Source organism: Nerophis ophidion, linkage group LG28 (genome assembly GCF_033978795.1).
Source record: "Nerophis ophidion isolate RoL-2023_Sa linkage group LG28, RoL_Noph_v1.0, whole genome shotgun sequence".
Taxonomy (NCBI): domain Eukaryota; kingdom Metazoa; phylum Chordata; class Actinopteri; order Syngnathiformes; family Syngnathidae; genus Nerophis; species Nerophis ophidion.
In genome coordinates, this window is record NC_084638.1 from 25782748 (window position 1) to 25805474 (window position 22727).

The following is a 22727-nucleotide window of genomic DNA, read 5'->3' on the forward strand; positions in this document are numbered from 1 at the left end:
TAAAATACTAGTTAAAAAAAATGTTAGCCTGCTTATGTTAGCATGATAGCATTGGAAAAGTTAGCATACTTCTAAGATGGCGCCAAGTATCAATATCCCTGACTATTAGGTTCAAATAAATCCAAATAGCTAATATACTAGTATAAAAATATTAGCATGCTAACATTAGCTTGCTATCTTGGGGACAGTTAGTATACTTTTAAGCGAGTGACAAGTCTCAAATTCCATGAATGTTGGGTTAAAATTATCAATATAAACTGAAATGTTAGCAAAACATTTTAGCATGTTAATGTTAGCAAGATAACCTTGGAAAAGTTAATATTCTTCTCAGATACCGGAAATTATCAATATCCCTGATTTTTAGGTTCAATAAATAAAATTAGCTAAACTACTTGTATTAAATGGTAGCATGCTAACATTAGCTTGTTATTGGGGGAACAGTTAGCATAGATTCAAGATGGAAACAAGTCTCAAAATCCATGAATTTTAGACTTAAATGATCCAAATGAGCTAAAAAGCTAACATAAAATTTTAACATGCTAATGTTGACATGATAACAATAGAAAAGTGTGCGTTCTTATAAGATGGCGCAGATTATTACAATCCCTGATTTTTAGGTTTAAATGAATAAAATGTGTTAAAATACTGATATAACATTTTTGCTTGTTATCATGGGAACAGTTAACATAATTGCAAGATGGAGACAAGCCTCAAAATATATGAATTTTAGGTTGAAATGATCAAATCATGCTTAAAACATGTTAGCATGCTAGCATGTGTCAAGCACTGACATACACTTGTATGGCTTTGAGATGTATACCTGGAAAATTACCTTAAAAAAGCTAATGTGCTAACAGTTAACAAGCTAATACTTAGCATGTACAAAGTGCCACAACATCGGACTGTGTACAGTGCTACAATATAAGTAAAACGATTCTTACTTACTAAAGTTTCCCAAATTTTGTGAAAATTGCTGTAAAAAAAACTTGGTGCAATAAAAATCAGTTAAAAAAAATTTTGTGTGTAAAATTTTAATGTAAACATTTTTTGTGTAGAGACATTTAGAGCAGAACATTTCAATACAAACAAAATTTAGTGTATTAAAAATGAGTAAAAAAATCATTGCATAAATATAGTGTTTGAAATTTAAGCGTGTAAAAATTCAGTTTATAAAAAAAAGGTGCAGAAAAATTCAGTGTATAAAAAAAATCAGTATATGAAAACCTGAGTGCAGAAAAACTGTGTGAAAAAATTTGGTGTGTAAAATTTCAGTTAGTTAAAATGCAGTTTTTTTCCGATTCAATTTTTAAAAATTGTGTGTAAAAAACTCAGTTCATAAAAAAAAAATTAATGCAGAAAAATCACTGTTTAAAAAAAATAGTGCAGAAAAATCTCTGTGTAAAACTTCAGTGTAAAAAAAAAATTCTGTATAAAAACTTTAGTGCAGGAAAATTCTGTGTTAAAAAAAAATTGGTGTGTAAAATTTCAGTTAGTTAAAATGCAATTTTTTTACAATTCAGTTTGTAAAAATTCAGTGTAAAAAAATCAGTTCAGAAAAAAATCAGTGTAGAAAAAATGTATGTAGAAAAAATCTGTGTAAAAAAATCAAATTGGAAAAATTCAGTTTATAAAAACTTTAGTGCAGGAATATTCTGTTTTAAAAAAAATGTGGTTTGCAAATTTCAGTTAGTTAAAATGCAGGTTTTTTTTTACAATTCGGTTTGTTAAAAAAAATCAGTTCATAAAATAATTCCGTGTAGAAAAAATGTGTAAGAAAAAATGAGTGGAGAAGAATTCTGTGTAAAAAAACTTCTGGTGCAGGAAAAAATCAGTGTGTAAAATTTTCGTGTATTAAAAATTTAAAATCAGTACAGAAAAGGTCAGTTTGTTAGAATACAGCGTTTTACATTTTATTGTGTGTAAGTTCAGTTGATAAAAAAATAGGTGCAGAAAAATTCAGTGTAGAAAATTTTAATTAAGGAAAATTTTGTGTCAAAAAAATTTGGTGTGTAAAATTTCAGTTAGTTAAAATGCAGTTTTGTTTTTACAATTCAGTTTGTCAAAATTCAGTGGAAAAAATCTGTTCATAAAAAAAATCAATGCAGAAAAAATCAGTGTATAAAAACTTTTGTGTATAAAAACTTTAGTGCAGAAAAATTCTGAGTCAAAAAAATTGGTCTGTATAATTTCAGTTACTTAAAATGCAGTTTTTTACGATAAAGTTTGTAAAAATTAATTTCATAAAATAAATCAGCGTAGAAAAAAATTGTAAAAAAATTAGTGGAAAAGATTTTTGTGTAAAGAAAACTTCTGCTGCAGGAAAAATTCAGTGTGAAATTTGTGTGTATTGAAAATTAGTGTAAAAATCAGTGTAAAAAATCAGTGAAGGAAATTACAGTTTTTTAAAATACATTGTTTTACATTTCAGAGTGTAAAAATGAAGTTTATAAAAAATAAGTGCAGAAAAAAAATCATTGTACAAAAACTTTAGTGCAGAAAAAATATGTCCAAAAAATTTGGTGCGTAAAATTTCAATTAGTTAAAATGCAGATTTTTTTACAATTCAGTTTGTAAAAATTCAGTGTATAAAAACTTTAGTGCAGAAAAATTCAGTGTAAAAAAAAATTGGTGTGTAAAATTTCAGTTAGTTCAAATGCAATTTTTTCACAATTCAGTTTGTAAAATTTCAGTGTAAAAATATCAGTTCATAAAAAAATCAGTGCAGAAAAATTCAGTCAAAAAATTGTGTATAATTTCAGTTAGTTAAAATTCAGTTTATTACAATTCAGTTTTTAAAAATCAGTGTAAAAAATTCAGTGCAGAAAAAATTTAGTGCAGAAAAAAAATTGGTGTAAAAAAAATCAGTGTGTAAAAATTTAGTGAATAAAAACTTTAGTGCAGAAAAATTATGTGTCAAAAAATCTTGTACATAAAATTTCAGTTAGTAAAAAATGTTTTTTTTTTTTTTTTTTACAATTCAGTTTGTAAAAATTCAGTGTAAAAAATTCAGTGAATAAAAAAATCCGTGCAGAAAAAAATCAGTGTATAAAAAAATAGGGTATTTGTAACTTAAGTGCAGAAAAATTGTGTCCAAAAAATTTGGTGTGTAAAATTTCAGTTAGTTAAAATGCAGTTTATTTTTTTGTAAAAATTCAGTGTGTAAAAAAATCAGTGAATAAAAAAATCAGGGCAGAAAAAAATCAGTGTATAAAAAAATGGTGTAGAAAAACTTTAGTGCAGAAAAATTTTGTGTCCAAAAAATTTGGTGTGTAAAATTTCAGTTAGTTAAAATGCAGTTTTTTTTTTGTTTGTTTGTTTTCACAATTTTTTACAGTTTTGGTGCAGGAAAAATTCAGTGTAAAATGTTTGTGTATACATTTTTGCGTAGAAACATGTAGAGCAGAAAACAATTCAGTATAATAAAAATCAGTGTAAAAAAAAATTTGTAAAAAAAAAAAAACCTGTGTAAATTTTCAGTGTAAAAAAATTTTTGTATATATTTTTTTCAAAATGGGTGAAAATTCAGTTTATAAAAAACGTTGAGAAAAAAACTGACTAGTGTAGTAGATAGATAAGTAGGTGTAGTTATAGAGTGTGAAATAAAACACCATTTTAACAAGCGTCTTTTCTAAGCTCCTTGGCCAGCCGCTGGATCAGGTCTGCCTGACATAGCAAGACCGAGGCACAGGGTTATGTTTGGCCCGCCAACAGACTTCCAAGTGTCTCCAGTTACTTCCAGCTTCTAAAATAGAGCAGTCTCACATTCTCCGGCGGAGGCCTCACGACCTGAACCTGGACTTAACTGTTTGACGGCCAAGACCGCGACCGCTGAAACCGAGTCCAGGTCTCCCTCGGTCTGGGAGTCAATCAGGGAAATGTGAAGAGTTTCTCTCCCAGGTTGCTTCGGATTCATTGACGTAAATACTTGGACGTGTCCGAGGACTATCTGGTATAAGGTTTCATCCGTTCGGTTTTGCACTGCTGATCCTGGTCAGGGTCACGGGTGACCTGGACCCTGTCCCACATGAAGGTTCCATGCGGACAGTTGACCTGGGACTATCCCAATAGGAGCCAGGGTCGTCATTAGGAACGTTCCAATCAGGGGTTTAGTCATAACCATGATCCATGGGTCGGATTGGCCGATACCAATACTCATCACACACTAACTGTAGATTTACTGATAACTATGATCCATGGGTCTGATTCGCCGATACCGATACTCATCACATACTAACTAGATTTACTGATAACCATGATCCATGGGTCAGATTGACTGATATCAATACTCATCACATACTAACTGAAGATTTACTGATAAGCATGGTCCATGGGTGGAATAGGCCGATACCGATACTCATCACGTACTAACTAGATTTACTGATATCCATGATCCATGGGTCAGAACGGCCAATACTAATACTCATCACATGTACGAGCTGTAGATATATTGATAACCATGATTGATGGGTGAGATTGGCCGATGCCGATACTCATCACATACTAACTGTAGATTTACTGATAAACATGATCCATGGGTCAGATTGGCCGATACCAATACTCATCACATACGAACTGTAGATTTACTGATAACCATGATCCTTGGGTGAGATTGGCCGATACCGATACTTTTTACCTGTACAAACTGTAGATTCACTGATAACCATGATCCATGGGTGAGATTGTCCGATACCGATACTCATCACATGTATGAACTGTAGACTTACTGATAACCATGATCCATGGGTAAGATTGGCCGATACCGATACTCATCACATACTAACTAGATTTACTGATAACAATGATCCATGGGTCAGATTGACTGATATCAATACTCATCATATACTAACTGTAGATTTACTAATAACCATGATCCATGGGTGGGATTGGCCGATACTGATACTCATCACATACTAACTGTAGATTTACTAATAACCATGATCCATGGGTGGGATTGGTCGATACCGATATTCATCACGTACTAACTAGATTTACTGATATCCATGATCCATGGGTCAGATCAGCCAATACCAATACTCATCACATGTACAAACTGTAGATATATTGATAACCATGACTCGATGGGTGATATCGGCTGATACCAATACTCATCACATACAAATTGTAGATTCAATGATAACCACGATCCATGGGTCGGATTGGCCGATACAGATACTCGTCACGTTATAACTAGATTTTTCTATATTATGATGGTGAGAGTACTATTAAAAGTTTAAAAATATTCAGTTTGTTCAAATCCAGTTTTTTAAAATTAAGTGAGTAAAAATGTTGTGGGAAAAAAAATCTGTATTTAAAATGAAAAATGGTGCAGAAAAACTCAGTTAAAAAATTTAGGAGGATAAAATTCAGTGTTTTAAAATTCAATGTAGGAAATTATATGTATGAAAAAATCAGTGCATAAAAATTCAATGTAAAAAAAATGGTGAATAAAAAAAAATATGTTGAAAAATTTGGTGTTAAAAATTGTTAAAAAAAATTGGTGTTAAAAATTTCTGTATCAACATTTGATGTATAAAAACAGTCAGTGTGTTAAAATTAAATGTAGAAAATGTGTTTTTAAAAATTCAGTACAGAAAAATTCTGTTTAAGAAAATTATTGTAAGCAAAAATTTAATGTAGAAAAATTTAGTGTAAAAAATTCAGTGTTTTAAAATTAAGTTTGTAAAAATTCAGTGTAAAAAATCAGTACAGCAAAGTCCAATGTAAAATAACTCAGTGTAAAAAAAAAAAATTGAGCAGAAAAATTGAATGTTAAAAATGTTGTGTGTCAACATTTGGTGTTTAAACAAAGTCAGGGTTTTAAAATTCAATGTAGAGAAATAATTTATAAAAAAAAAATCAGAGTTAAAAAATTGGTGTATACTAAAATATTTTGTTTAAAAATAAATAAATAAATAAATAAACAGAATTTCTAGGCGCAGTCAAGGCGTTGAGGGGATCCGGTTTGGCGGCTGCAGGATTAGGTCTCTGCTTTTTGCAGATGATGTGGTCCTGATGGCTTCATCTGGCCAGGATCTTCAGCTCTCACTGGATCGGTTCGCAGAATCGAACGTGTAACACGTTAGTCATGATGTTAGCCCGTTCGGGGCTAATTGTGCTACCGTAACTGTAAACTCCACGGCGAGCCCCCCCCCCCCGTAGGCTTCAGACCGAGACAATTTTTGTTATTTGGGTCCAAAATGTCTCTTTGAACGTTCTGGGTTGCCTACCACTGCGTTAGTGGAAAAGCGGCAAATGAGTGAAAGCGACAGAAACGTTGCCATGGAGATAAGGGTTTTCTTACGTGCCTGGCTGCAGTCACACCGCGACACCTGTCCGTCAGTAATAACAGTCCCCAATAGCCTGCACCAATTCAAACCGTTATTTTTTAAAAATTATTATTATTTAATTTGCATTTCCTCACAGTACTTAATTCTCATTTTGTTTCATTTATACTTTGATTTTATTTTGTGTTGAAAATAAAAATAAAGATAATCAAAAATATTTTTTGAAGTAATCTTTTCTTGCGGCCCAGCCTCACCCAGACTCGGCATCCAGTGGCCCTCAGGCAAATTGAGTTTGAGACCCCTGTTCTAAACCACTGTCTAGGGACCTGGTTACGGTTCTTAGCATACAGCCGAGAACCAAGACGGAGTGGGTCTCAAATTATCAATCAATCAATCAATGATTACTTATATAGCCCTAAATCACTAGTGTCTCAAAGGGCCGCACAAACCACAACACAAACCACTACGACATCCTTGGTAGGCCCACATAAGGGCAAGGTAAACTCACACCTAGTGGGACGTCGGTGACAATGATGACTATGAGAACCTTGGAGAGGAGGAAAGCAATGGATGTCGAGCGGGTCTAACATGATACTGTGAAAGTTCAATGCATAATGGATCCACACAGTCGCGAGAGTCCAGTCCAAAGCGGACCCGACACAGCAGCGAGAGTCCCGTTCACAGCGGAGCCAGCAGGAAACCATCCCAGGCGGAGGCGGATCAGCAGCGCAGATATGTCCCCTGCCGATACACAGCTTAGCTTCAGAAGCGGTGGCTGTTTGAAAGGAGAAAGCCGAACTGAGGGTTTGATCGGAACAACAATGTCCTGTTTTTCTTGGTTCTATTCGGAAGACATGAGCATATAGATGCCGCCTCTGACACTTGCGTTAAAGAGCCCGACGGTTTTGAAAAACTCTTGAGTGCTTTAAGGACCAATCTGATTGTTAACTGATCAGATCGCCTCTGTCTCTCTGTCGTTGCTGTAGGTACATACCAGGGTCAGTGGACCGGCGGGATGCGCCACGGGTATGGGGTTCGTCAGAGTGTCCCATACGGTATGGCATCAGTCATCCGCTCGCCCCTCCGAACCTCCCTGGCTTCCCTCCGTAGCGAGCAGAGCAACGGCACTGTGCTGCGCGACAGTCTGACGGACAGCCCTGCCGGCACCCGCGGCGGCTTCGTGCTGAACTTTCATTCGGATGGAGACGGCTCCGACAAAAAGAAGGGTCTCTTCCGCCGCGGCTCTCTCTTTGGCAGTCTGCAGCGGTTGCGCAAATCCGACTCGCGCTCGTCCATCTCCAGCAAACGCAGCTCAGCACGGAGCGACACCGCCTTGAGTCGAATCAGTTCCAGTGATGCCAACTCCACCGTAAGCTTTGGCGATAACGATGACTACTTGCCTCTGGAGGACAACGTCGACGCCACCACGACCGAGTCCTACATGGGGGAGTGGAAGAATGACAAGCGCAGCGGCTTTGGCGTCTCCGAGCGGTCCAACGGCATGAAGTACGAAGGAGAATGGTTAAACAATAAGCGCCACGGCTACGGCCGCACAGTCTTTCCCGACGGCACCAAAGAAGAAGGGAAGTACAAGAATAACGTGTTGTCCCGAAGTATCAGGAAACAGTTGATACCAATGAGGAACGCCAAGACCAAACAGAAGGTGGATCGAGCTGTCGAAGGATCGGTGAGAGCGGCTGCTATCGCCAGAACCAAAGTAGAGATCGCCATCTCCAGGTAATAAAGTCCACTTGACTAACCTACTCAGTAGCCTAGTGGTTAGAGTGTCCACCCTGAGATCGGTAGGTTGGGAGCTTAAACCCCGGCAGAGTCATACCAAAGACTATAAAAAAATGGGACCCATTGCCTCCCTGCTTGGCACTCAGCATCAAGGGTTGGAATTGAGGGTTAAATCACCCTAAATGATTCCCGGGCGCGGCACCGCTGCTGCTCACTGCTCCCCTCACTTCCCAGGGTGTGATCAAGGGGTTGGGTCAAATGCAGAGGACAAATTTCACCACACCTTGTGTGTGTGTGACAATCATTGCTACTTTAACTCTCCTCAGTGGTTGTCCAGTACTTGGTTAGTGTAAGGGACATTCCACCGAATCAATGCAATTTTCTTCTTCTAACGCTAAAATAAACACCGACAAAACTTTTTTTAACTCTAATTGATACAAGGTTACTAAGACAAAGATGGATAATTCGAGTAACAGGTAGAGGTGCCGGAAACAACTGTTCCCGTACAAGCCCCCATTTATCATATCAACAAAACGAATGTAGAAATGACAAAGTCTTAAAAGATCTCATCATCCTTTCATTGCAATCCTGGTGCCCGGGAGCAAACTATCCATTATCAATATCGTTTCTTTATTAAAACCGGCACAGCTCGCCGAGGAAAATGTGGTACTAGCTCTGGGAGATACATCGACTTCATCAATAAAATTAAATTTTTTGTTGCAGACAATTTAATGAAATGGTGTTTGCCCCCGGGCGCTTCCGTAACTTCCGTCCATAGGGAAATTCACACGCACCTGGCAAAACGTGGCTAACGCTAACGCGAACGAGAGCCAGACGTTTGTTCCAAAGAAAGGAAAAGTGTCGTCAGTGGTTGGGTTTTGCAGAAAGGAGCGTGGAACAAATGACCGCACGCTGCAAAGTTTGTTTAAAAAAGACGAGCTAATTGCAGCATCTGAAACTAAAACACAAAAACTGGAGAGACCTCTCAGTGCTACATTCCTATTTACCAAAGTATTTAATTCAAAACAAAAGTTTTGCCTCCCTTAAGAACCTCTATATTGAATACCCTTAATTTTAATCCTGTATATTCGGACTATGAGGCACACTTAAAATCCTTTTATTTTCGCCTTATAGTCCGGTGCGCCTAATGTACGGAAACAAATTTGGTTGTGCTTACTGACCCCGAAGCTATTTTATTTGGTACATGGTGAAATTATAACTGTGACCAGTAGATGGCAGTCACGCATAAGAGATACGTTTGGACTGCAATATGATGGCAGTCACACATAAGAGATAGATGTAGACTGCAATATGATGGCAGTCACACATAAGAGATATGCGTAAAATGCAATATGATGGCAGTCACACATAAGAGATAGGTGTGTAGACTGCAATATGATGGCAGTCACACATAAGAGATAGGTGTGTAGACTGCAATATGATGGCAGTCACACATAAGAGATACGTGTAGACTGCAATATGATGGCAGTCACACACAAGAGATACGTGTAGACTGCAATATGATGGCAGTCACACATAAGAGATATGTGTAGACTGCAATATGATGAAGTCACACATAACAGATCTGTGTAGATTGCAATATGATGGCAGTCACACAAAAGAGATACGTGTAGACTGCAATATAATGGCAGTCACACAAAAGAGATACGTGTAGACTGCAATATGATGGCAGTCGCACATAAAGTGAGACACGTGTAGACTGCAATATGATGGCAGTCACACATAAGATACATGTGGACTGCAATATGATGGCAGTCACACATAACAGATACGTGTAGACTGCAATATGATGGCAATCACACATAACAGATACGTGTACACTGCAATATGATGGCAGTCCCACATAAGAGATATGTGTAGACTGCAATATGATGGCAGTCACACAAAAGAGATACGTGTAGACTGCAATATAATGGCAGTCACACATAAGAGATATGTGTAGATTGCAATATGATGGCAGTCACACATAAGATACATGTGGACTGCCATATGATGGCAGTCACACATAGCAGATACGTGTACACTGCAATATGATGGCAATCACACATAAGAGATACGTGTACACTGCAATAAGAAGGCAGTCACACATACCGTAAGAGATATGCGTGGACTGCAATATGATGGCAGTCACACATAAGAGATATGCGTAGACTGCAATATGATGGCAGTTACACATAAGAGATAGGTGTAGACTGCAATATGATGGCAGTCACACATAAGAGATATGCGTAGACTGCAATATGATGGCAGTTACACATAAGAGATAGGTGTAGACTGCAATATGATGGCAGTCACACATAAGAGATACGTGTAGACTGCAATATGATGGCAGTCACACACAAGAGATACGTGTAGACTGCAATATGATGGCAGTCACACATAAGAGATATGTGTAGACTGCAATATGATGGCAGTCACACATAAGAGATACGTGTAGACTGAAATATGATGGCAGTCACACACAAGAGATACGTGTAGACTGCAATATTATGGCAGTCACACATAAGAGATATGTGTAGACTGCAATATGATGGCAGTCACACATAAGAGATACGTGTAGACTGCAATATGATGGCAGTCGCACATAAAGTGAGACACGTGTAGACAGCAATATGATGGCAGTCACACATAAGAGATACATGTAGACTGCAATATGATGACAGTCGCACATAAAGTGAGACACGTGTAGACTGCAATATGATGGCCGTCACACATAAGAGATACGTGTAGACTGCAATATGATGGCAGTCACACAAAAGAGATACGTGTAGACTGCAATATAATGGAAGTCACACATAAGAGATATGTGTAGATTGCAATATGATGGCAGTCACACATAAGATACATGTGGACTGCCATATGATGGCAGTCACACATAGCAGATACGTGTACACTGCAATATGATGGCAATCACACATAAGAGATACGTGTACACTGCAATAAGAAGGCAGTCACACATACTGTAAGAGATATGCGTAGACTGCAATATGATGGCAGTTACACATAAGAGAGGTGTAGACTGCAATATGATGGCAGTCACACATAAGAGATACGTGTAGACTGCAATATGATGGCAGTCACACACAAGAGATACGTGTAGACTGCAATATGATGGCAGTCACACATAAGAGATATGTGTAGACTGCAATATGATGACAGTCACACATAAGAGATACGTGTAGACTGCAATATGATGGCAGTCACACATAAGAGATACATGTAGACTGCAATATGATGGCAGTCACACAAGAGATACGTGTAGACTGCAATATGATGGCAGTCACACATAAGAGATACGTGTAGACTGCAATATGATGCAGTCACGCATAACAGGTATGTGTCGACTGCAATATGATGGCAGTCACACATAAGAGATACGTGTAGACTGCAATATGACGGCAGTCACACATAAGAGATACGTGGAGACTGTAATATGTAGGCAGTCACACATTAGAGATATGTGTAGACTGCAATATGATGGCAGTCACACATAAGAGATACGTGTAGACTGCCATATGATGGCAGTCACACATAAGAGATATGCATAAACTGCACTATGATGGCAGTCATACATAAGAGATACGTGTAATATGACTCGACGTCTATCTATGTGGAGTTCTTAGATGATGGGTGGAATTGGTATCTAAAACAACCGTAAGGACCTGGCTTAGTGGGTGGAGACCTCTGTGTACTTAAACCATTACCACTGTGAGGCCTGACCGAAGCTTCTATGTACGATTTAGGTACGTTTCTAGGATCTGGACAGTCTTTCCTCGTGTACACTACTCCGGGTTTGAGTGTAGTTCCTTTCATTGCCCGGTAGCTGCGCTGGTGCCGTCCAGGTCCTCATACTTGACGCTCTTTTTGGATATCTGCCTCTGGGACGGTCACTTGATCTTGTTCTGAGATTGCTGATGGATGTTCTCACATCTCGAAGTCGCTGAGCATTAGAGCGATGTGAGACATCCTATTCCCATGCGGTGCAGGAACATAAGCGTTTGATCCCCTGCTGATTTTGTAACTGAACCGCCTTACGAAGTTATATGAACGGGTCTCATAATCCATCAAATAGGGTCACGGCAAGCTGGAGGCTGTCCCTACACTGTAGACTGGTCGCCAGCCAGTCACACCTCCGGACAACTTAGACTCTCCAGTCTCCCCAGGATGCATGTTTTTAGAATGCGGTAGAAAGTTGGGGTCGCTGAGGGAAACATGACTTCTCCGCGGTTTTTGGACTAGTGGTTTTGAATTCTCAGGGTACGGATGAGAATACCCTAGAAGGACTGCGGCCATATACTTATATTGTTAAAAAGTCCTTCACTCAGGGAGGACCTAACATCCTGAGGGTTCCAAAACACCCCGGAAAGGGTGCCTGTCCCTAAATAGCCTCAGTACCCAAGGTGGTTTGGAATCCAGCTTTTTGGGGGAGGGCCCTACTGATGCCTTAAGTGTCCATTTGCGGTCTTTCCTGATACCTCCAAGACAGGGTTAGGGGGGAGTCTTAGATAGGACTAGAGTATACATGTGTCACATTTTTCCTAAATGACCCCAGAGAAGGGCAGCACTTTGGAGGAGGGGTTTTTGCGTCGGCCTCACAATACGAAGGTCCTGAGTAGTTCTGGGTTCAATCCCGGGCTCGGGATCTTTCTGTGTGGAATTTGCATGTCCTCCCTGTGACTGCGTGGGTTCCCTCTGGGTACTCCGACTTCCTCCCACCTCCAAAGACATGCACCTGGGGATAGCCCCTCCCACCTCCAAAGACATGCACCTGAGGATAGGCCCCTCCCACCTCCAAAGACATGCACCTGAGGATAGGCCCCTCCCACCTCCAAAGACATTGGTTGATTGGCAACACCAAATGGTCCCTAGTGTGTGAATGTTGTCCGTCTATCTGTGTTGGCCCTGCGATGAGGTGGCGACTTGTCCAGGGTGTACTCCGCCTTCCACCCGAATGCAGCTGAGTTAGGCTCCGGCACCCCCCTGCATCCCCGAACTGGACAAGCGGTAGAAAATGGATGAACCCCAGAGAAAGTATTTGAACTCCACGCAGAGATGCCCGAGTAGAGATTTTGATCCCCAGTTTCCTGACTTTGGGGCCAACAGGCTAAGCATTAGTGCCACGGTTTTTGATTTAATTGAGGTAAATAAAAGTTTGCTCCCAAAACGAAACCTGGTTTCGTAGTAGAAGTGGTAGTAGTGTTCATACAAACATACACACACTATCATGAACAATTGGGGACTAGACAGTAGGTACCAAAAAATGGATTCGCATCCGAACCTTGATTCTTACTCATCCAAACCCACGTTTAGGGGCGTGTCCGTGCAACCGGAATTAGTTTTTGGAACCTGTAGTTTTGAAAAACTTTCATTACAACTATTATACCCAATAATACAACGCTGAAATCGGTATGAATTCAGAATCTTGTTAAATCAAGACTTGATTCTGGGTTGAATCGGAATATCAATCAATCATTCAATCAACCAATGTTTATATTTACATAGCCCTGAATCACAAGTGTCTCAAAGGGCTGCACAGGCCAGAAAGACATCCTCGGTTCAGATCCCACATCAGGGCAAGGAAAAACTCAACCCAAGGGGACAATGAGAAACCCTAGCATAATATTGTGAGAGTCCAGTCTATAGTGGATCTAACATAATAGTGAGAGTCCAGTCGATAGTGGTTCTAACATAATAGTGTGAGAGTCCAGTCCATAGTGGATCTAACAAAATATTGTGAGAGTCCAGTCCATAGTGGATCTAACATAATAGTGAGAGTCCAGTCGATAGTGGATCCAAGATAATATTGTGAGAGTCCAGTCCATAGTGGATCTAACATAATAGTGTGAGAGTCCAGTCCATAGTGGATCTAACATAATAGTGAGAGTCCAGTCCATAGTGGATCTAACATAATAGTGGAAGTCTAGTCCATAGTGGATCTAACATAATAGTGTGAGTCCAGTCCATAGTGGATCTAACATAATATTGTGAGAGTCCAGTCCCTAGTGGATCTAACATAATAGTGTGAGAGTCCAGTTCATAGTGGATCTAACATAATAGTGAGAGTCCAGTCCATATTGGATATAAAATAATAGTGAGAGTCCAGTCCATAGTGGATCCAGCATAATAGTGAGAGTCCAGTCCATAGTGGATTTAGCATAATATTGTGAGAGTCCAGTCCATAGTGGATCTAACATAATAGTGTGAGAGTCCAGTCGATAGTGGATCTAGCATAATATTGTGAGAGTCCAGTCCATTGTGGATCTAGCATAATATTGTGAGAGTCCAGTCCATAGTGGATCTAACATAATAGTGGGAGTCCAGTCCATAGTGGATCTAACATAATAGTGAGAGTCCAGTCCATATTGGATCTATCATAAGAGTGAGAGTCCAGTCCAGAGTGGGGCCAGCAGGAGACCAAACCGAGCGGGGACAGGTCAGCAGCGCAGAGATGTCCCCAACCAATGCACAAGCGAACGGTCCACCCAGGGTCCCGACTTTGGACAGACAGCCACCGAACCTGTGCCCTCCCCCCCCACCCCCTCCACCAGGGAGAGGGGGGCAGAGCAGAAAAGAAAAGAAGCAGCAGATCAACTGGTCTAAAAGGGGGGTCTATTTAAAGGCTTTAAATGCTTCTACTAATACTACTTCTAATAGGATCGAATTGTTTGGTGCCTTCACCCCTACTAACAACGTACTTCTTCACAACCACGCATTTGTAGTTTTTCAGCTAACGTTGCAGTTTCCGCAACCGTATTATAAAATCATGACTGCAACTGTGGATTCTTCTAGAACATCTCACACTCGGGCCAAAGCGGAGGCAGCAGACCAAGCTGCGCAGTCGGCGAGTCAAGACTCGGACATTGCCAGAGCCGTGGCCAAAGAACTTTCACCCAGCTTCTACCAGCCAGGTACTCGTAATCAGATCCAACATGTTGCATAATGCATATCTTCTGTATCGATCCTATTATCTACGTGATATCAAATGTGAATTTCCTCCCAGAGGATGCATACAGTGTGAGTTTGTACGAATTCCAAAGGAACCGTTACAGTTTGGTACTTGGGTTGGTTTTAAGATCAAGTTTGATTCTTAGGTTTCCTTTTATTTAAGATGTTTTCATGCGACAGAAAACTACTTGAATGGATACAAATCTTCGCGTACGTGTTGCAGGCCCGGACTACATTCGGCAGAAATACAACGAGCCGGTGGAAGTGAAGGAGATCCCCGACGAGGTTAAACCGGAGAAAACTCCCTCGAGTAGCCCTCATTTCTACCGCAAAGGGACGACGCCGTCACACTCGCCATCTCAGAGCCCGGGCCCCAGCCCCACTGCTTCGCCGACTCTCGTCCAGAAGACTCTGGTCAGCAGTAAACCGTCCGCCACCGTCAACCCCCAGAACTCTGCTGGGGGGGACAACAGAACCCCAACCCATGAGTCCTTGACTGCAGGTAAGTTGGCCTTAATAGCAACAGGAAGTTGCGGGAGTTTTAATTGAACAGTCAGTCAGTCTATCGTGGGATTGCGCGATACCGAAAGCCTTGGTATTGACCCGATACTATAATCAAAATGATACAAAAGCCAAAACCAGTGGAGTTGGCACATTGAGTAAATGGTGAATAGAAACCGAAGTCAATGATTTGCAAATCTTTTTCAGCTTAGATTCAGTTGAATAGACTTCAAAGACAACAAATTCATACAAACCCCAGGAAATTGTGTTAGATGTCAACATAAACGGAATACAATGATGTGCAAATCCTTTTCAACCCATATTCAGTTGAATGCACTACAAAGACAACATATTTGATGTTCAAACTCATAAACTTTTTTTTTTTTTTTGCAAATAATAATTAACTTAGAATTTCATGGCTGCAACACGTGCCAAAGTAGTTGGGAAAGGGCATGTTCACCACTCTGTTACATCACCTTTTCTTTTAACAACACTCAATAAACATTTGGGAACTGAGGAAACTAATTGTTGAAGCTTTGAAAGTGGAATTCTTTCCCATTCTTGTTTTATGTAGAGCTTCAGTCCTTCAACAGTCCGGGGTCTCCGCTGTCCTATTTTACGCTTCACATTTTCCATGGGAGACAGGTCTGGACTGCAGGCGGGCCAGGAAAGTACCCGCACTCTTTTTTAACGAAGCCACGCTATTGTAACACGTGCTGAATGTGGCCTGGCATTGCTGAGATAAGCAGGGGCGTCCATGAAAAAGACGGCGCTTAGATGGCAGCATATGTTATTCCAAAACCTGTATGTACCTTTCAGCATTAATGGTGCCTTCACAGATGTGTAAGTTACCCATGCCTTGGACACTATTGCACCCCCATACCATCACAGATGCTGGCTTTTGAACTTTGCGTCGATAACAATCTGGATGGTTCGCTTCCCCTTTGGTCTGGATGACACAATGTCGAATATTTCCAAAAACAATTTGAAATGTGGACTCGTTAGACCACAGAACACTTTTCCACTTTGCATCAGTCCATCTTAAATGATCTCGGGCCCAAAGAAGCCGGCGGCGTTTCTGGATGTTGTTGATAAATGGCTTTCGCTTTGCATAGTACAGCTTTAACTTGCACTTAAAGATGTAGCGACAAACTGTATTTAGTGACAGTGGTTTTCTGAAGTGTTCCTGAGCCCATGTGGTGATATCCTTCAGAGATTGATGACGGTTTTTGATACAGTGCTGTCTGAGGGATCGAAGGTCACGGTCATTCAATGCTGGTTTCCGGCCATGCCGCTTACGTGGAGTGATTTCTCCAGATTCTCTGAACCTTTTGATGATATTATGGACTGTAGATGTTTTAATCCCTAAATTTCTTGCAATTGCACTTTGAGAAATGTTGTTCTTAAACTGTTTGACTATTTGCTCACGCAGTTGTGGACAAAGGGGTGTACCTCGCCCCATCCTTTCTTGTGAAAGACTGAGCATTTTTTGGGAAGCTGTTTTTATACCCAATCATGGCACCCACCTGTTCCCAATTAGCCTGCACACCTGTGGGATGTTCCAAATAAGTGTTTGATGACCATTCCTCCACTTTATCCGTATTTATTGCCACCTTTCCCAACTTCTTTGTCACGTGTTGCTGGCATCAAATTCTAAAGTTAATGATTATTTGCAAAAAAAATGTTTTTATCAGTTTGAACATCAAATATGTTGTCTTTGTAGCATATTCAACTGAATATGGCTTGAAAAGGATTTGCAAATCATTGTATTCTGTTTATATTTACATCTAACACAATTTCCCAACTCATATGGAAACAGGGTTTGTACTTTGAAGTAAACCAAGAAGCCACTTCCCCACATTAGCTCATGATCCAGTGGGTCGACTGGTAGGCTCTTGCGACGGGTGGTTGCAGTCATCTAGAGGTGTTACGGCATGTTGGTTGAAGTATTTGATGTGACTTTTTCTCTTTACAAAACAGGAATGACAAAGGATGCATCGAAACTTTCTCTCAAACAGGAAGGGAGGCAACAGGCGCCAACGTACTCACCCGCCAAGGCAGCCGTGCTGGCGAGTGGTCTCCCGAGCAATGGACAGATCCACTCCCAGTACCACGGTTACTACGTCAAGGACGTGAAGATGTTGCCGCCGGAAGAACCGGTAGACCTGGAGGATGATTTCCACCCGTCGAGCCTGGCGCGCTTGCCTCCTCCTCCTAAGCAGACGTGGGCGGCGCCGGCGAAGGTGACGCCCGCGCCGAGTCCTTCCCCGGTCCCGCCGAAGGAGAATGGCAGGGCTCCGGAGCCTTCCAAAATGAAAGTGCCGGAGTCGAGCAAACCGAGGACTTTGGCAGAAACCAAGAAAGCAAGTGTGGAAATTAGTCCTGAGATTGTCGAGGAAACGTCGGTAAGTCGTTGACTTTTGAAAGCGGGTGTCGGACTGGAGCGGCAGTTATGACGACGAACCAAACCCTCGGAATTCTTTGGATCGTGTGATAAATTACGGATGTGGACTTCATGAAGTAGAAACGGTTAACCCTTACTTCTGTTTTTGGTCCCGCAGGGTCCTAACTCTATCCTGGTGTTGCTGGTGATGCTACTGAATGTTGGTCTGGCTATCATTTTTGTCCATTTCCTCACCTGACCAAATTTGAACTCAGGTAAGGGACAACAAGACAAGCATGTGGCGGTTACAAAAATACAATGATTTGCAAATCCTTTTCAACCTATGGACTGCAAAGACAAGGTTGTTGTTATTTTTTGGCAAATATTAGCTCATTTGGAATTTGAAGCGGGCAGCAGGGTGGAGGAGGGGATAGTGCATCTGCCTCACAATATGAAGGTTCTGAGTAGCCCTGGGTTCAATCCCGGGCTCGGGATCTTTCTGTGTGGAGTTTGCATGTCCTCCCCGTGACTGCGTGGGTTCCCTCCGGGTACTCTGTCTTCCCCCCCACTTCCAAAGACATGCACTTGGGGATAGGCCCCTCCCACCTCCAAAGACATGCACCTGGGGAAAGGCCCCCCCCACCTCCAAAGAACCGCACCTGGGGGTAGGTTGATTAGCAACACTAAATGGTCCCTAGTGTGTGAATTAACAGAGGTCCTGAGTAGTCCTGGGTTAAATCCCGGGCTTTGGATCTTTCTGTGTGGAGTTTGCATGTCCTCCCCGTGACTGCGTGGGTTCCCTCCGGGTACTCCGGCTTCCCCCTACCTCCAAAGACATGCATCTGGGGATAGGCCCCTCCCACCTCCAAAGACATACACCTGGGGATAGGTTGATTGGCAACACCAAATGGTCTCTAGTGTGTGTGAATGTTGTCTATCTGTGTTGGCCCTGCAATGATGTGGCGACTTGTCCAGGGTGTACAACGCCTTCTGCCCGATTGTAGCTGAGATAGGCACCAGCGCCCCCTGCCATCCCAAAAGGAATAAGCGGTAGAAAATGGATAGATGGATGGAATTTGAAGCCTGCAACATGTTTCAGAAAAGTGGCAAAAAGAATGACAAATTTGAGGGATGCTCGTCAAACACTTATTTGGAACATCCCACAGGTGAACGGGCTAATCGGGAACAAGGTGGGTGCGGTGATTGGGTATAAAATCAGATTCCGGGAAATGCTCAGTCGTTCACAAACAAGGACGGGGCGAGGGTCACCACTTTGTCACCAAATGACTGATCAAATTGACTAAGAACAACATTTCTCCACCAGCTATCACAAGGGAATTGAAGGGGTTTCCCAGTCCACGCTACGTAATATCGTCAAAAGGTTCAGAGAATCCGGAGCAAGCTATGATATTATGCACTTCGGATCCCTCAGGCGACAAAAAGCCACATCAGTGTGTAAAGGATATCACCACATGGGCTCAGGAACACTTCAGAAAAAAACACCGTCAGTAACTACAGTTGGTCGTTGCGTCTGCAAGTGCAAAGAAATGTTGTTCCTCGTGTTTGAGATCGTCTCCACACTGCGAGGCACCTGTCAGCCGGCACCGGCCTACTCGCCATACATTATGAACTATTACTTTCCCAACCAGGGGTGTCCAAAGTGAATCAATCGTTAGCATTCTGATACCCTAGCTTTTTTTTGCTAATTTTGCATAAATATTTTGTGACTTGACAAATGACGCCTGTTAGCATGTTAACATTAGTATGCTAACTAATTCTGTGGGTACACATCTCAGTCATATTTTTGTGCTCGGTGCATGCTAACGTTAGCATTCTCGCCTTTTAAACCTTTTAGGTACACACCTCAGAGTAGTATATTTGAGTATTTGACGCCTTTCCGGTAAGGTCTGTTCAGGTGTACCGGAGAGGAGGCTACGCCGAATAGCAGAACCTCCGATTCAGGAGGAACAGTGTGGTTTTGGTCCTGGTCGTGGATCTGTGGACCAGCTTTATTCTCTCGGAGGATGCATGGGAGTTTGCCCAACTAGTCTACATGTGCTTTGTGGACTTGGAGAAGGCGTTCGACCGTGTACCCCCGGGACGTCCTGTAGGGAGTGCTCAGAGAGTATGGGGTAACGGACTGTCTGATTGTGACGGTCTGCTCCCTGGACGATCAGTGTCAGAGCTTGGTCCGCATTGCCAGCAGTAAGTCGAATATGTTTCCAGTGAGGGTTGGACTCCGCCAAGGCTGTCCTTTGTCACCGATTCTGTTCAGAACTTTTATGGACAGAATTTCTAGGCGCAGTCAACAGGGTTGGAGATCTTGCAGGGTTGGGGAGGAGATCTTGCCGCAAGTGGAGGAGTTCAAGTACCTCGGAGTCTTGTTCACGAGTGAGGGAAAAGTGGATGGTGAGATCGTCAGGCGGATCGGTGCGGCGTCTTCAGTAATGCGGACGCTGTATCGATCCTTTGTGGTAAATGGTAAATGGGTTATACTTGTATGGCGCTTTTCTACCTTCAAGGTACTCAAAGCGCTTTGACACTATTTCCACATTCACCCATTCACACACACATTCACACACTGACGGTGGGAGCTGCCATGTTAGGCAGCTCACCAGGATCCTATCAGGAGCAAGGGTGAAGTGTCTTGCCCAAGGACACAACGGACGTGACTAGGATGGTAGAAGCTGGTGATTGAACCAGTAACCTTCAGATTACTGGCACAGCCACTCTACCAACTTCGCCACGCCGTGGTGAGGAAGGAGCTGAGCCGGAGGGCAAAGCTCTCAATTTACCTGTCCATCTACGTTCCCATCCTCACCCTTGGTCATGAGCTTTGGGTTATGACCAAAAGGTCAAGATCAAAATGCGCCCGAAATGAGTTTCCTCCTCCGTGTGGCGGGTCTCTCCCTTAGAGATAGGGTGAGAAGCTCTGCCATCTGGGAGGAACTCCAAGTAAAGCCGCAGCTCCTCCACATGGAGAGGAGCCAGATGAGGTGGTTCGGGCATCTGCTCAGGATGCCACCCGAACACTTCCCTCGGGAGGTGTTAAGGGCACATCCAACTGGTAGGAGGCCACGGGGAAGACCCAGGACACGCTGGGAAGACTATCTCTCCCGGCTGGCCTGGGAACGCCTCGGGATCCACCGGGAGGAGCTGGACCAAGTGGCTGGGGAGAGGGAAGTCTGGGCTTCCCTACTTAGGCTGTAGCCCCCGCGACCCGACCTCGGATAAGCGGAAGAAGATGGATGGATATTTGACACATTTAACAGTTAGCATTTTAGCCCGCTAACATTAGCATGGTAGCTTATTTAGCAAATAAACACCCTGGTGTTGTATATTTTGGTATAAATGCTAACGGTAAGCATGCTACATCATGTTAGCATTGTACTGTTAGCATGGTGTCTTTTTGTTTTCAACAAATTTTGCTTATTTGGCGGGCATGTTAACTGTTATCATTTCAGTTCGTCTTTGGATCTTCAGCATTCAAACGAAATTTCAACTGAAATGGCATTTTTTTAGTTCTTTATAAAAAAAAATATACATATATAGATATTTTACAGGTCTTAAAGCCGAAAAATGGCCTCAACATTCTTCGATTTTGTGGCCCTCAGCAAAGAACGCGTTTTCACCTTTGCTTTAAATCATGAGTGTTCCAAAGCTTGTCACTTGGAAACTCTAACAGTTTATAATAGTAATAATAATAGATTTTATTTGTAAAAAGAATTTTCCATTGTGCAAACAACCTCAAAGTGCTACAGTGTATTAAAAAAATTAATGAAAATAAAAACTAGAACTACCATGCCTATACCTAAAAAATGGATTTTTTAAAAAGAAGGGCTTCCATCCATCCATCCATCCATCTTCTACCGTTTGTCCCATTCGGGGTCGCTGGAGCCTACCTCAGCTGCATTCGGGAGGGAGGCGGATTACACCCTGGACAAGCCGAAAAAGAAAAGGTTTTTAACCCTTTTTAAAAGCATTCACAGTCTGTGGTGCCCTCAGGCGGTCAGGGAGAGCGTTCCACAGACTCCCATTGTTCGTAGCTCTGTCCTCAGAGGTTGGAGGAGGTTAGTCTGTCCGGAGCGGAAGTGTTGTGTGGAGGATTTGGGGGTGAGCACTTCTTTGAGGTAGAGGGTGGCATTTCCATAGAGGCACTGGTTTCAGCGTCTTCCAGGTCTGCAGACTGGCATGGCCACTCTCGGGGTCTCACGTTCTTCTTCCGGAAACACTCCACTACTGCCTCGCTCGTAAGATTTGGACCACTGTCCTGCTGGAAGACCCTTGAGGGCGATACCGGCCTTGATCGTCGCCATATCAGTGGAGTGGAGTCTACTATATTCTCAAAACCGAAACTTCCCTAAAGAGGAATGTTTGACAGTGGGACGTCGACCTTGGACTTGGGATTAGCATCCAAACATGGCGAGCCGATGGCAAAGAGATCAGTTCAGGTCTCTTCGGACCACTTCACCTGACAAGGGGACTGATTACCCAGCTTACAAAGGATTTTCCAGAACCCACACCCATGGTAATATTCGGTAGAATTCTGGGAGGAAGTTTGGTGGAGTTGATTTAAATTGCTTGGTTCTCTGGCACGAACCCGCCTGCTAAACATAGTCCACAAATGTTCAGTTGGGTTGCAGCTCTGAGAAGGTCATTGCCCGAGCTTAATATTAGCATGCTTCATCCCGGGGGGGTCTCAACTCTTTCCACCAGGGGCCACAGACCGAGAAGTCAAAGTATGATCGTTGATTATTGTGTGGCAGGTAAATGCTAAAAACAGACATTAGTTTTAGTTAAAGACAACATTTGTGTCAGCTTTGTCTTATTTGTGTAATTGTTGTTGTTGTTGG

General features: G+C 41.9%; 2 protein-coding genes across 3 annotated transcripts in view; one reads left to right on the forward strand and one right to left on the reverse strand.

Moving 5' to 3' along the window:
• Positions 1-22727, reverse strand: part of LOC133544948 (proenkephalin-A-like) — a 145310-nt gene that overhangs the window by 110944 nt on the left and 11639 nt on the right. The gene's annotated exons all lie outside the window — the stretch shown is intronic.
• LOC133545567 (junctophilin-1-like) overlaps positions 1-22727 on the forward strand; it is a 31073-nt gene that overhangs the window by 2677 nt on the left and 5669 nt on the right. Inside the window, exons 2-6 of one of the 2 annotated variants that reach the window (XM_061891272.1) lie at positions 7271-8021; positions 14835-14953; positions 15214-15492; positions 17472-17896; positions 18053-18149. In XM_061891272.1, the coding sequence (XP_061747256.1) occupies positions 7271-8021; positions 14835-14953; positions 15214-15492; positions 17472-17896; positions 18053-18133 (1655 nt within the window). In that variant the 3' untranslated portion in view covers positions 18134-18149. Of the gene's footprint in view, positions 1-7270; positions 8022-14834; positions 14954-15213; positions 15493-17471; positions 17897-18052; positions 18150-22727 lie in introns of those variants that run through there. The other variant, XM_061891273.1, reaches the window with a different exon arrangement.